At 40.6% G+C, this 14158-nt stretch overlaps 1 protein-coding gene across 1 annotated transcript in view; it reads left to right on the top strand.

Moving 5' to 3' along the window:
* Positions 1-14158, top strand: part of PDE3A (phosphodiesterase 3A) — a 240855-nt gene that overhangs the window by 145010 nt on the left and 81687 nt on the right. Inside the window, exon 2 of the mRNA XM_054387102.1 lies at positions 10355-10405. Within this exon, the coding sequence (XP_054243077.1) occupies positions 10355-10405 (51 nt within the window). The remainder of the gene's footprint in view (positions 1-10354; positions 10406-14158) is intronic.

Below are 14158 nucleotides of genomic sequence, written 5' to 3'. Positions count from 1 at the left end.
TTGAATGAGGCCAAATACTCAGTATCTCAAAATTTTCATTACTGAATCTCAGCTCTCCCTCAATATGCTACCACTAAAAATCATGTCTTTCAGGAAAACGAGCTGTTTAAACTGTACAAAGTTACGTTTCTGTCTTACTGTATTTTAGCCTCACCAGGACCTGAATCCTGTGACTAGGGTTTTGAATTTCACACCAGGTAGACATTCAGTTGCTGTATTAAAAACAGCAAGGCTGGTTGGTTTGTTTGATTTTTCAGTAAGTGCATATAGTAGCAGAAGGGATCTGATTTGTTCCAACTACTGGATTCTGTTGCTTACAAAATCTCCAGGTTTGGGGAGCAACGGCATTGCAGATTTTGTTTGGCTTCCTTGACCAAGCAGCTGGTGTTTGGGCATTCATTTTCTCACCCCCTATCCCCTGCCTTTTTGTAAGGGGTTCTTTGTGGTGGTGATGGATGGTGAGTTGATGGCAACAATGAAAGCTCATCCTGTGCGTGGGAGGAAAGTCCAACTGTGACAGGAGCAAGTCACACTTGTCCCTATTCCCACCGCTGTGGGGAGGTTCCCTTGCAGAGGAACCATTGCTGAAGGTTAAAGGTCTGGTGAAACTCTTATGCTTACTCAGTCCAAAGGGGTTTTATTTCTGCTGAGATTGCAAGTAAGGATGGCAATTTGACAAGGATTTGGGGGTTTTGTTTTTGATGGGTTTTTTTGCTTGTTTGTTTTTTTTCTGTGAGGTAGATACCCACTGGGAATTGAATTGTAAAAATTCCTATTTTTATGTGTACTACCAGAAGGTGGTCAACTGTTACAGTAATGCACTTAGTTAACTAATTGAGTTAAGTTGCCTTTCATATGACTTTTCGTATTTTGCATGAGTGTTGTGGGTGATTCAATTAAAGTCAGGTTTGACCGAAAAAAAAAAAAAAAAACCGAACTTTAAAGTTTTCCTATTCTTTCAGTTGGGTTTTAAATTGCTGTATGAAACAGCATCCCCTGTATCTTCAAGGAACTAATTTCTTTGGAAGTACAAATGTCCCTGTGCACTGACAACCAGCTGAACAGAGTGTCTATCATCTTTGAGGCTCGTGTTCAGTAACAATAAGAAGTGCAAATACCATACACATGAAACTAGAATCTCTGAAAAGATGGAAAGTGAGAGTAACTGCACTGAAAAGAGAACAGTATTGATAGCTTATATTGCAGAGCAGATTGTTTTGTAGGAGTCTTTAGGCTTCTTCAAAAAATAATTAATAGGCTTTGGGTACTTGAATGTGCTTTCAGACTAAGCTGACTTTGCTGCAGTAGCTGGCCAGTTTATCAAGCCTTTGCCAGGCTTAGTATTGTGACTGGAGTTCTTATTCCATAGTTAGTGATTCCCAATGGGAAAAAAGTAAATGAGCTTTCTGCCTTTTTCTAGGAACTTAATTACACCAGAGTCAGCTTAACTATGTAGCTTTGAAATCCAGGAACTTGATGTGTCTACTTTAAATAGCAATTTTTTACTTTTATTCTCTATTTAGCGATCTATTTTTGTCCTTTTATCAGCTTGCTGTTGCACTGAGTCTTGACATTGCTGTGTTGCCCTGGCATCCTCATACTAAGGAATCTTCTTCTGTAGGTTACTGTCTGCAAGTTATGGCTATGGCTGAAGTAGGAGAGGATATCAGAGTACCAGTGTCCACGTTTTTTATCTCACCCATATGGATATTTTTTCCTAGGGCTTTGGTTTTCATGATTACACTCAGAATGGGAAAGCAAGTATGTGGATTATTTGGTAAATGACTTTTTCTTGTTTAGTACTTACCCACCAGATGAACATGCCTAGTGTTAATCCACCAGATCATTTTAAAGGGATAATAAATCTATTTATGATCAGTTTAATTGTTTTATTAACTTATTCTGTAAATCTTTTAAATATCCAGATTAAGATAAGACTTAGAAGCCCTTGCTAAAAGAAATCTGTTTCACATCTGCAAGTAGCTCTTTGTTCACCATCCATCTTTGGGGATCACTGGAGAATGAAAGCTGCTTTTCTCTAAATAAAACCAATCAAAAAATAAAATCAAATCAGTCCTTTTCTGTGTTTTACTACAGTTCTGCCTCCCAAACTCATTGTTAAAAATCTTGTTTGATATGTGAAGGATTAATAGGGACCTGACAAATTTGATTGTAATACTGAAAATAATAGAAACTTGTATGGTTTACTATTGTTATCTGTTTAAATAATTGTGACAAAAATGTGTATAAATCCAGATACAGGGTGTGGAGGTGGATAATTCCCTGCCTTTTCTTTCTCCCACCTACATTTTTTTTAATGTATTTCACAGTACCTTCACCATTTTATAGCTAAACCCAATGCATTTCAAGAAGAGGTGTGGAGCAAGGGGCATGGCAGTTGTCCACAAACCCACCACTGTCAGTCTGTTGTGTCCTATGTCCTCATGCTTCCTGTTCCCATGCAAGGCAGCCAGGATCCTTGAAGAAGTCAGATATAGTTTATTGTCTGGAAATACTCTAAACGGTCATGTGCTGCCATGAGAATAGTCCTCAAAAATGTAGTCTCTCTTTTGCTGTCTCGCCCAGCACCAGTTATGATCTCATTCTTTTTATTTCTTTGGAGCTGAGTCTCTGGTTAAGTGCTTGGGATGGTTTCTCAGCTGCGCTGGAGGGGCAGTCCCTGCTGATCCTTTTCGGGTTGTCCTCTTGTGCTGCAGTGTCGGTTCACCTCTGCTCAGCCTTACCTCACTGAGTGCCCTCTTTTCCCTGTTCTCTTCTGCCACAGTGGCTCAGTATCATGTTCACTGTCTCCACAGAGTTATGTGCCTGACACATATGTGTGTGTTTTGGGTAGCCTCAGGCAGTGCTGTGGTTTGTTGTCTGACCTGCCAGCCAGGCTTTGAGGGGTCAAGGAGGCAGCTCCCTACAGGGCTTTCGGCTTCAGAGGGCTTAACTCGGTCCCCACACAGGGCTCATCCTGCAACGAAGCAATTCACTGCAGCTCCTCTTCAAACCCATCATTCTCCCTCACTGCCTTTACCTCCAGTTCAAAGCAACCCCAAGTTTCAAAGCCTTTCGGTCTATGTCTCGGTTTAAGAATCTTATCTCTGCTTCCAGCTGTTGTCCAGAAGCCCACAAACCTTTCAAACAACTTACTTGATTAGGATCCCGCAGAAAGGCTCTTGTACACACACACACAATTCATTCATTTAGTTCATTGTGGTGCAGCTTTTGGTTTGGTTTGTCTCAGAACGGGGGCTGACCCTGATGATTTGCAGGGCTCCAACACATTGGGAGCATTTGGGTGCAGAGTTTCCTCCCCACTGATCGTGCAGCCAGAGGCCACAATGGGGCGAGCGTGCAGCTCTCAGATCTGTCTGAGCAGTGCAGCTCCGACATCTCGTGCTTTGAGCTGACCCCGAGAGTTGGCAGGAGGCTGTGGAAAAAGGATTGTTTTTCCAAATAGTGGAGCACTTTGCTCTCTCTCTGTGCCATAGCCTGCACGTGCCTGTGTGTGATCATGCTAACCACACGGCAAGGAAAGCATCTCTGTGATGCTTCGGATACCCACGGGGCAAGCTGCTGCTGTGCCATTGGTTGGAAAAGGTGGTCAGGGATGCCGTGCTGTTACTCCCACGTTATGTTCCTGCAATCTGGCAGTATGCATCTCAGCAGCTACAGCTCAGTTAGCTTGTCCTGCTGCTGATGTCTGCACCAAAGCTACACTAAGTCAGTAAATCACCTCGTTTGTCTTGGTTACAATGAAAGCACGGGGAACAGTCTATCGAACAGAAGGAATCGTACTCATAATAGCACATTCAAAAAAAACCCCAAACCAATCCAACCCTGTTAATTTCTGTATGACCTGAGTCCTGCATATTTGTAAAAATAAATGTTTCTTCTAATATGTAATCAAGGAAATAATTTGTGCTTTTTTTTTTTTTGTTACCAAAAAAGAAATTTGTCCAGAACATTTTGTGCCTACATGCTGGTAACAAAGTTTCTTTTTACCAGTGGAAATATGATCCTAACTGAAGCATAGCTAATACCCATTCAGTCAGAGAATATCTATCATACTGTGCCCCATTCAGTGCAAGCTGTAAGAAGGCAGTGTCAGGGAACTCAACAGTGAGACACTGTTCCACGTCCTGATGCATGCCCGTTCAACAAACTCTCTTCCAAAGAGGAAAGATGTTATGCTCATGTTTAAATACAGGCTCTGCTGTTTTGGCAAAGGTTGAAACTAGGTGCCAGCCAGATTGAATGCTCCTACCTATCTCTATTGGACCCTAATCCCTCAGTATGAGCAACACTTAAAACTGATGGCTACCAACCAGCCAGAACTTCTCAAAATCTCATTGTTAATTTATTTTTGCTGCTGCTATAATGCTCTAAATCTTTGCAGGAGTGGCCAAAAAAGGCATTTTTACACATTCTCTGCTGTTTAGGAAAGCTCAGGATACCCTATTCATGTGCCATATCCAGTTCAGAGAATATTGGATGGTAAGTGTCTGGCTCCTAATCACAGACAGGACAGAGGAGCAGTTTCTCTCACATTCCTATGCTTTGCTTTGTGCTCACCTTTCTCTTATTCAGTGGAGGAGAGCAAGGCTCTCTTGTGCCTGTTGTAATGGAAAAACAGTGTCCAGCAGCAGTCTGAAATTTTTGAAGTCCAAGGGAAGAAGCCCAGTGTGCTGAGGCACATGCTCTTCAGTCTGTTTGAATCCCATTTGCTAGCTTTGATGAGTTTTGATTTAGCTCACCTTTGTCATCAAGATCTATTTTCAGAACCATCAAAGTGTTGTATATGTGTAAATATGTATTAAAAAAAAAAAAAGCCAACACCCACCCCCCCCACCCCGAGTAGTAGACTGTATTGTGAGTAGAATTAAAATAGGCTCTGAATTGATTTTAAGTCTTTAATTAAAAGCTAAGTAAGTGCTTTGTTGGTCCTTTTGATGTATTTACTGTGAAAAGATCTGCTCAGTCCCTCTAATGAAACTCTGCTGACTATTATATTTCCTTAAAATAAATCCCCCTGTTGTTTCAAAATGCTGTTGCATTCTGTTACTGAGGACTCTCTCCTTATAAGTTGATGTCCTTTCTATTATGTGAATTAAGTTTCAGATTGGTTGGAGGGATTTTCAGCTCTGACATAGTTAGTAGCATTACGGGTTCAAATGTGCCAACCCCCCAACCCCCCAAGCTAGAAAAGACAATTTAAGGCAAAAACAAGAAACAGCTAAAAGGATTTGAATTGTCATTCTTTACTTTCTGTGGTTTTATTTATTTAGATCTTTTATGGTATGGGTGGGTCACATTTCTTGCAGTTCTCTCATACTAATGAGGCTTAGAATTATGATGATGAATTTTAATGAAAGCTTAGATTATTATATAACCATATGCTGGGTCTTAATAATACAGGAACTGCATTTAGGTGAGAACTGAAGATGCTGATTTTTAAATGTCTGTGTTCTTCTTTGGCATGTGTATCTCAGATATCTAGTGGTCCCTTAAACCACTCCTTTGCAGGTGTAATTGCAATAGTGAACATCTGGTTTACATTTAAAATTTATCTTTAAAACCACAAGGCTTAGAGGCAGCATTGTGTTTATAGCAAAAGCCTCAACTTTAGAGCACAGACTACCACCCTGCATGTTCAGAGCAAGCTAGCCCCATCTCATTTCTCTCTTTTCTCTCTGTTACTGTGATTTTCTTATTTCCCACTTCATCTTCCATTCACAGTCCTCACACTCAGCTGGGCTGGGGGAGGCTCTTTGCCGTTGAGACCTGTTAGTCAATTTGTAGGGCAGACCAAGCTGGTTGGCTTTAGTGAAGCTCATGTTCTGTGCAAGAGTTGTTCTTGGTAAAAGTTCTCTTCATGTTTAAGTGTTAAAACTCTCAGTGGTGGGTTTACAAGACAGTTTCAGATAAAATGTAGCTGATACTTTCCTTTTGAGAAAGCTTACTTATAAGCTGTGTGGGAGTTTGATTTTGGGTTTATCCCTCCTTTTTTGCTGGTGGCATGCTCAGCCTCAACATCATGGTTGATAAGAATGATAAAGAAAAGTAATTGTGGATGGTATGAGGCTGTTTACCATGACTGTGGACCAAAACAATTTACACTAATTTTTAGAGGAGGTAGTGGTCTCTGGAACTAAGCTGTCTGTTAAACATAAATCCTTCTACTTCCAAGTGCAGTTTTGTGTCTGTATCTCTGTTTTTATGCATGCACCAAATAAACAGTGTGTGTTTTTTCCTGATTTCAGAAGACTGTATCAAGCTCAAGTGGGTTTCTGTACACCCTTCATGTATCTGAGTGTTTGTGGTTGATTTCTTTGGGTTTGTGTTTGGCTTGTTGGTGTTGTGTTTTGTTTTATTGAAAGGAAACAAAGTGGACAAACTCTTTCCTTCGTCTTTTGATTTGTGGAAGTTATGATTTCCAAGTGGCCTGATAGGTCAGGCATACTTGCTTCCCTCCTTTTCTGCATATTGTACTGAAGCAATTACTCTTTGTCCATTCAGAGAAAATCTTTCCTAGGAGTAACCTGTCACAGTGTGGCTTGTTCAGCTAAAGTATGTCATTCTGAGGCAGTCATCCTTCTGGAAGATGATGGTCTGGCACAGAATTGGTTATAACTGCTCTACCTGTTTGTTTCTTTCATATTCTGTATTAAAGCCTGGGACCTTTGTAAGTGTGATGTACTATTTATTTTTTTTTTCCCTCCTTCACTCCTGTTTTTACCATGGACTGTTGCAGATATGCTAAGAGCATTCCAGCATGAGATGAAAACTCTTTTCTAGATTATGTGGAAGAAATACATTTTAAACTCAAGTAAGATTTGGTTGGTTATAAGAATTGGAGGAAAAGATTGGCTTCATAAGGTTATGAATTCTATTACCATGTTTGAAAACCCTGTAGAATTGACAAGGTCTCTTAACCATTCTAGAACTTTTCTTTTACTTCCTCATGCTTACCATTTTGTCAGGTGATAAACACAAGGTTAACTCAGTAGAGTATGCTGGCTGTAGTAAGTGACATAGAAAGAGAGTGCAGTGCTATTGAAATTCTTTTACACTAGGGGCAATGGCTCTATCAGCAAAAACATAAACTCAACTGATTCCACAAAGGCATGTTTACAGAGAAATGAAATGATACAGAGGTTGTGTGATTTGCTATGAGGGCTTATCAATTTCCTGGTCAAGTGGTGCCAGAATAAACAAGGGGTCACTCTGCTAGTTCCAATGTGTTTATGACTGCATACATTGGTGACTTTGGCCTCCCTTCCATAAGGGATTTTGCCAGATACTGAGAAATGGAGCAATTACAAGTTTTTACAGCATTCAGACTCATCTTCCACTGTAACATTGGTTGCTTCTGCAATATGTAGTCTATGAAGCACTGCAGGGTTGTCCCCACATGGAAGAGGAGTAGGAATAAAGATGGAGGACCTGGGTCTAAAAGGAAGGCTCCTGCAAGCTGTGGAGGAGAAGGAGCAGAAGAGTAGGGGAGAGACTGGGTGTGGGATGAGGAAGTACAGGAGAGCAGTCCAGGGGCTGAAAATCTATGTATGGAGATGTGAAGCACCAGGCAGTAACTGGGAACAGGGAACAAAGTAGAAAAAACATGGCCAAAGAAGTATGAACATTTAGGAGGACTAAATGTGGTGATGGTGTTCACACATAACCAGCTCAGCCACGTGTCAGTCTAGTTTCCTGGGACTGACTAAATGGGGTTCATCCCATGTTCAGTGTGCCTCCTCTAATGGGAATGAGAGCTCCAAGCTTGACTCTTCAGAGTGTTGTTTGTATTTGGTGGTAATAGTAAAGCAAACCCTTGGCTTTTCAGTAAGCTATAGCTTCAGTGAAGGTAAGAGCATGAGAAATCTGGCAGTGGGCTCTCATGCTGCACTTTGTTTTTGAGGGTGTGGTATGCACTGCCAAATGTCTGTAGCACCTGGAGAACCACAGTAGTCATAGCTGGGGCTGTAACATTGATCCTTTTTTCTTAACTGTGAAATAACAACCATATTTGTTTGTGTGTGTGCTGATTTCAGTGGTAATAGTACATAGTTGTACAATGTTGTAGTCAAGATACCCCTTATCATGCTTGAGTACTGTGTCCAGTTCTGGGCCCCTCAATTCAAGAGAGATGTTGAGGTACTGAAACATGTCCAGAGAAGGGCAACGAAGCTGGTGAGGGGCCTGGAACACAACCCTATGAGGAGAGGCTGGGGGTTGTTTAGCCTGGAGAGGAGGAGGCTCAGGGGAGACCTCATTGCTGTCCACAACTGTCTGAAAGGAGGTTGTAGCCAGGTGGGGTTGGTCTCTTCTCCCAGGCAACCAGCAGCAGAACAAGGGGACACAGTCTCAAGTTGTGCAAGGGGAAGTATAGGCTGGATATTAGGTGGAAGTTCTTCATGGAGAGAGAGATTGCATATTGGAGTGTGCTGCCCAGGGAAGTGGGGGAGTCACTGTCCTTGGAGATGTTCAAGAAAAGCCTGGATGAGGCACTTAGTGCCATGGTCTAGTTGATTGGATGGGGCTGGGTGATAGATTGGACTGAAGGATCTTGGAGGTCTCTTCCAACCTGGTTAATTCTATTGAGTATTGCAAGTGGTCAGACTCGTGCTTAATTTTCGTAAGCACCAAGCTAGGGTTCATACAGAAATGAGCAAACACAACGGTATGGAGAAGCAAACAGGGAAACCTGGCACAGTTGGTAATTCCAACAGCAGGATGTGGAATAATCACAGTAAACCAAGGATGTCTGTCATGAGGCTCTATCAGGTGAAAAACAATGTGAACTTTCTGATCTTAGATGCCTATCTGCATGTGTGGTTTGTCTCCAGTTATGGGGGAAGGTAATAATAATAAAGAAATGAATAGGCCCTTGGAGAAGGAAAGGGTAAGTGGGAACAGTTGATGGAGAAGATTAAGATGAGATGCATGTGTCTTTCCTCATTTTTCAAAGTAGTTTTAACCTCTCATCTTGGGATGAGCATTTTGAAAGCCTGTTCTGCAATAAGTGTAGGTTGTAAATCTTGTTGCCTTCCTCTGACCTGGGAGAAGGCATTTCCTTTGGGAAAGAATGTTGGGGAGAAAAGAGCAGGAAAACGTTCATGACTGTAAATCATTATGTGTTACATTAACCTCCTATCTTCCAGTCACATATTTTTATATTTGCATTAAGGTATGCTGGAATGAGTGAGAAAAACCATTATCCAAAAGAGATCCCTGAGTAGCTGTAAAAAGAAGCCAGCTCCCAGACTGGAACCATGCCGGGCGAGCGCTCAGATGCAGGATTGGCAGTGGCTGCCGTCTTGCGTGCTGCACAGCTCGGGCTCCACCGGAGCCATGCCTGGACATTCTCTGCTGCTTTCCAGGGTTTTTTAGACAAGTTTGAAGGTAGCCTTATTTTCAGCAGTTCATGCTTGCACATAATCATTGGATACATAAAGCAGTATCAAGGCCTACTGGGCATTGTCTCATCTTTTTTTTTGTCCCTCGCCATGACAATATACATAGAAAGAGCTGCTGTATGGGAATTGTAAGTTGCTTAAAGAAAGAGAGCACTTGCCTGTGTAAGTTATGTAGTAGCATAGAAAAAAGATGAGAGAAAGCAAATTAATTTTTCTGGACTCTATCTGTACTGTCCAATGTCTGACCATTTGTCATACAACACAATCTCCCCTGGGTTGCAGAGAGATGTGAGAGGAGAATTTTGCCTATAATTAATTCTTACCTGCTCTTTAGCCTGAGGAGCTGTGTACTATCGCAGCCTTAATTTCCACAAGAACTCGTCCTCTCTAAATTCTCTCTTTGCTTTCTTCTGCAATGTAATGACCCCAACCTGTTTCTTTTAGAGGATGTACCTCTGCTTTTTTATTTTACATTAAGAATAATGGAACAGTGAGATAGCCTTATTGCTAACTTTCATGCCTGGCGTAGAACATGTGTTGCTGTTTACTCAAGTGTCCTGTGGTTTTGGTAATCTCCTTGTTGATATATCAGCTCTACTTTTGCCAGATCGGTATTAAACACATGGCTAAAGCTGAATATATGTCAAGGGCGGTGTTGTGATGTTAGATGTGTTTTGGCTCTGAACATAAAGGTACAAAGTTACAGTAACAGCCCCAAGTATTTCAGTCTCATTATGAAGCCAAAAGCTGTGCGAAACAAATTGTAGAAGCAAACCTGTTTTGTTTTGAGTTTGTTTGGGGTTTGCGTTGTTTGTTTGCTTGGTTGCTTGTTTTTGTTTTCTTTTTTTCAAACAAAATAAAAACTTGAATGCTTCAATTAAAGCTAAGAAGTGCAATTTCTCACTGACCTGTGCTTTTCTTTGTTTTTTCAGCTCATGGGGCATTCTGAATGGGATCACAAACGAGGACCCAGAGGCTCCCAGGTCAGTTGCTCTGCATTTTGTGTTTAGTTTTGAGGCATTCAAATATGTTTTTCCATCTGAGATTGGCAAAATTGTTCATTTTGTTAATATTTGCAGGATTGAATCAATGGAAAAATCATAAACCCATGACAACTTTCACTCATATAATTTTTGAATTGTAATCCAAGCAGTTGATCCAGATGGAGCTGAGTCATTGGACAGAAAGTTTCTTTCAATAGAAGAAAGATGGATTAGATGTATTGAGAAAGCATCTATTACTCAGGTCTCTCAATGAGGATATCAGTGGAATGTAATTTTGAATACTACGTGTATGTCTTCTGGTGGGGTTTTGTCTGTTTTTTAAACTGACAAACTTATAAAACCTGGATGACTCTCTCACCTTGCTCAGTAATAAAGAGATTAATGGTATTAATGGTTAAGCAGTCTTTCCCATCTGGTATTGAAATGATGTAAATACATTATTAGTGCTCCACTATTTTGGAATTGCTTTTCCTTCAGGTGAAGCATTTTTGTGTAAATATGAGCATCTGTGTCTAAGTCTACAATAAACAGGTTCTGCTGCTGTGAAGCAAGGTGTTTGCAATCTTAATTTCAGTAGGGCATTTCCTGGCCTGGCCTTCATAATGCTTCTTACAAAAATCATTGGAGTACTTGCCTTTTTAAGGGGAAAATATCATATGCTAATCAGGAAGCTGTTACTTTTTTTTAATATACAAGATTGACTTTTTTTTTTTAATGCGAAATTAATCTACTAAGTATTTCCTTTTTTTTTTTCTTTTTTTTTTCCCGTTACTATTGCAGAATAGGATGGGGAAAGAAAATGACCCAAACTCTGTGATTACTGTGTGGTATCTTAGCTTACCCAGTCACAAGAAGCAAGGAAGAAAAGTTTTATTAGGGGGAAGAAAATAAGCTTCAGTTATTCCATTGCAGCCTCAGGGTCTTTTACATGGCTTTGAAAACTGTCTTTGATAGGAATAGTTCTAAATCTAGTTGACCTGGAAAGAGAAAATTTAGGATGTTCTGATTTTTACATGGAATATAAAAGACCTGCTTTATCCTTTTGTGAGTCAATTGCGTTGTTGCCAATTTGTATCCTTAATGATCGTACCCTCTGGTAAATTACATTCTTCTTAAAAATTAAGAGGTGTACATCACTTCTTCAAATCTGATGCATCAGGTATTTAAAGATGGACTGGCAATTGCCTGCAGATTAGGCCACATGGTTGCTCTTGGTGTTGCCCTGTGTCTGCAGGGCTTTCGTTCAGCAGAGAAGGGGGACTTGGGAAGAGAGTGGTTGCCTGTGCTGCTTGGAGAAGCAGTGAGAGGGAAGAAAGGAATTTAGGCTTATGTTATTGGGACCAAATTTATTAGACTTCCACGATCTGTTAAGTCTTATGGACTGAAGTGAATAAAATAGGAAGACAGATCTTAGGAAGGCACCTGCATGTGTGAATGTTAGCAATGTCTCTTGAGAGAAAAAGAAGTGACACCACTGGTTTACCGTAAGACTAAATCCACCTATAAGTTCATAAAATTATTCTACCAAGACTCATTAAGCAGAACTCTAATGCCTTTACTTTTTTTTTTTTTTTTTTTTTTAAGAACTGGTAGGCTTTCTATGGTATGCATTTAAACATGAGAAGAAGCTCTTATAGTGCATGTCATACTTCTTAATGGCCCACCTGGAAAATACATTCTTTTTCTGCATATGGAAGTTAAATACAAAGTGATGTAGTTACAGATAGTGATGGATTTCAAATGAAATTCACTGAGGCTTATGGGAATTTTTGTTTGCCTCCTGAAAAGCATCTGCAGTTCAATAGAATGTAAATGGGACAAGTAAAAAGAGTAAAAAAAACCCCGTCTTTACAATATTTCACTTGCTCCTGACTTCCACCACACCCAATGTTTTAACAGATTACATTCATGCACATGTATATGTATGTATGTATATTCCAAGATTACTTTTCTTGTATAATAATTATACTATTAAGGCTGCTGTAATTACAGTCAATTATAGGTTGCATTACAAAGAGCAATGAGTTCTTGGCTACCTACTGCTTTTTTTTTTCCTTTTTTTTTTTTTTTAATCTCTGAAGATAACTTCCTGCTGTAAATGCTTCATGCAGAGAACTCCTAAGATTTCAAGTCATGCAGAAAACGCAGAGTGAATTTCGTTTATGTTCCATGCTTAATATTGGAAATTAATACAGATTGGAGTTTAGACACAACTTTGAAATTTTGTTCCAAGTTAAAGAAATTCCTAAATGTTTAAGAAAGAAAGAAATGCCTGTCTCTCAAGTACACACATGCAGTCTGTAGAACCACAATATCTCACTCATGTGAGGGGAAAGTATTCATACTTATTTCTAATACCAGCAGATGCTAGAAGAAAATGTGACCAGCAGAATTTGTCCTTGGCATCTTATCCCACTGCAGAAAAAAAAAAATTGCAAGCTGTATTTTAGTTGTTCTATTAAAACATAATATTTGAGACTCATGTTTCAGGTGGGACCCACAGCATGTGTCGTGCACACGTTTTGCTGAGGGATCTCGGATGTGTGGGAGTTATTTGTTACTCTGTCACCAAGACTTGTTTGGCTTGCTGAAGGTGTAGGCGTAGCCCCTGGAGTCAGTGGAATCGAGCAATCGTTCCTCCAGCATGATTAAAGGATGATAACCAGGAGAGAAACACAGAGGTCCAGTGTATTTAATTCTCTTTAAATATAAAAGCTCTCAATTATATATCTGAGGTGCTGCGTTTTACCCCTTCAGTTCCTAAGCAACAGCTATTTTCAGATTGAGTGCGTCTGGTGTTGTCTACCTACTTGAGGCTTTTGCGAGCTAATTCGCCAGTGAAAGCCAGGCTTGTCACTGCCTCGCCCGATTCCCTTTCTCATGGACCTCTAAGGAGATGGACGCTTGAGGAAAACAGGAGAAGCTTAAGTGGAACTGGTCACAGTCTTACAGCTCACAAAAACTTGCGTGCATCGGGGAGCTCTGCCGTCTACAGCAATGAAGCACGGGAGTCAGAAGTAAGGGTGTTGACAGTGGTTTGGGAGAAGCCTTTTTCTCAGGTGTGGAGGAGCCTCTAGAGCAGAATCAAAACCATGAGCCGGAAATCCCTGTGCTTGCTGAAGCGTAGGTGGGAGTCCATTCCCGCTACTGACCAGGTATTGTCCTCGGGTGAATCTGTTATGTCTCTGTCTTCCCTCACCTCCTCACCTGCCACTGCAAAGAGATTTATGGTGATTTAATGGTGGTGGTTGGGGTCTTCTGCATACTGTAAGAACCGACAGATCATTAATTGTCATTTCCATGATGAATAGGGCAAAATGTTGGTAAAGCAGATTTGGCTGATTTGCTTATGAGCATGGAGGTGTCACGACACCCCACTTAAGCAGACTTATTTAATGGACATATCTCCCTGTCTCAAAAATTAGACACTTCTAAAGGTTTTAGGAGTATTTTTATCTGAGAGGTAGTCTACTGCTGTTGGGTTCCTCAGTGCGTGTCTTCAATGCATCTTTCATGTATGTATATGTGTATGGAAATCACTGATAACAAATGGATGTAATGCATTGCCACAACTCCAGCTTTTTCAGCATCATCTTGGTTGATGCATCATTCCAAGTATGTTAACAAGGACAAGAGTGAAACAGATGTCAGTGATGAAGCCGAGATGCAATGTAAAAATTGTGGGATGCTCTTTGGAGCAAGCATTGGCAGCATAAAGAGGACTAAGATGTG

Source organism: Indicator indicator, chromosome 14, assembly GCF_027791375.1.
Source record: "Indicator indicator isolate 239-I01 chromosome 14, UM_Iind_1.1, whole genome shotgun sequence".
Taxonomy (NCBI): domain Eukaryota; kingdom Metazoa; phylum Chordata; class Aves; order Piciformes; family Indicatoridae; genus Indicator; species Indicator indicator.
This window is presented reverse-complemented; position numbering and strand designations above follow the sequence as displayed.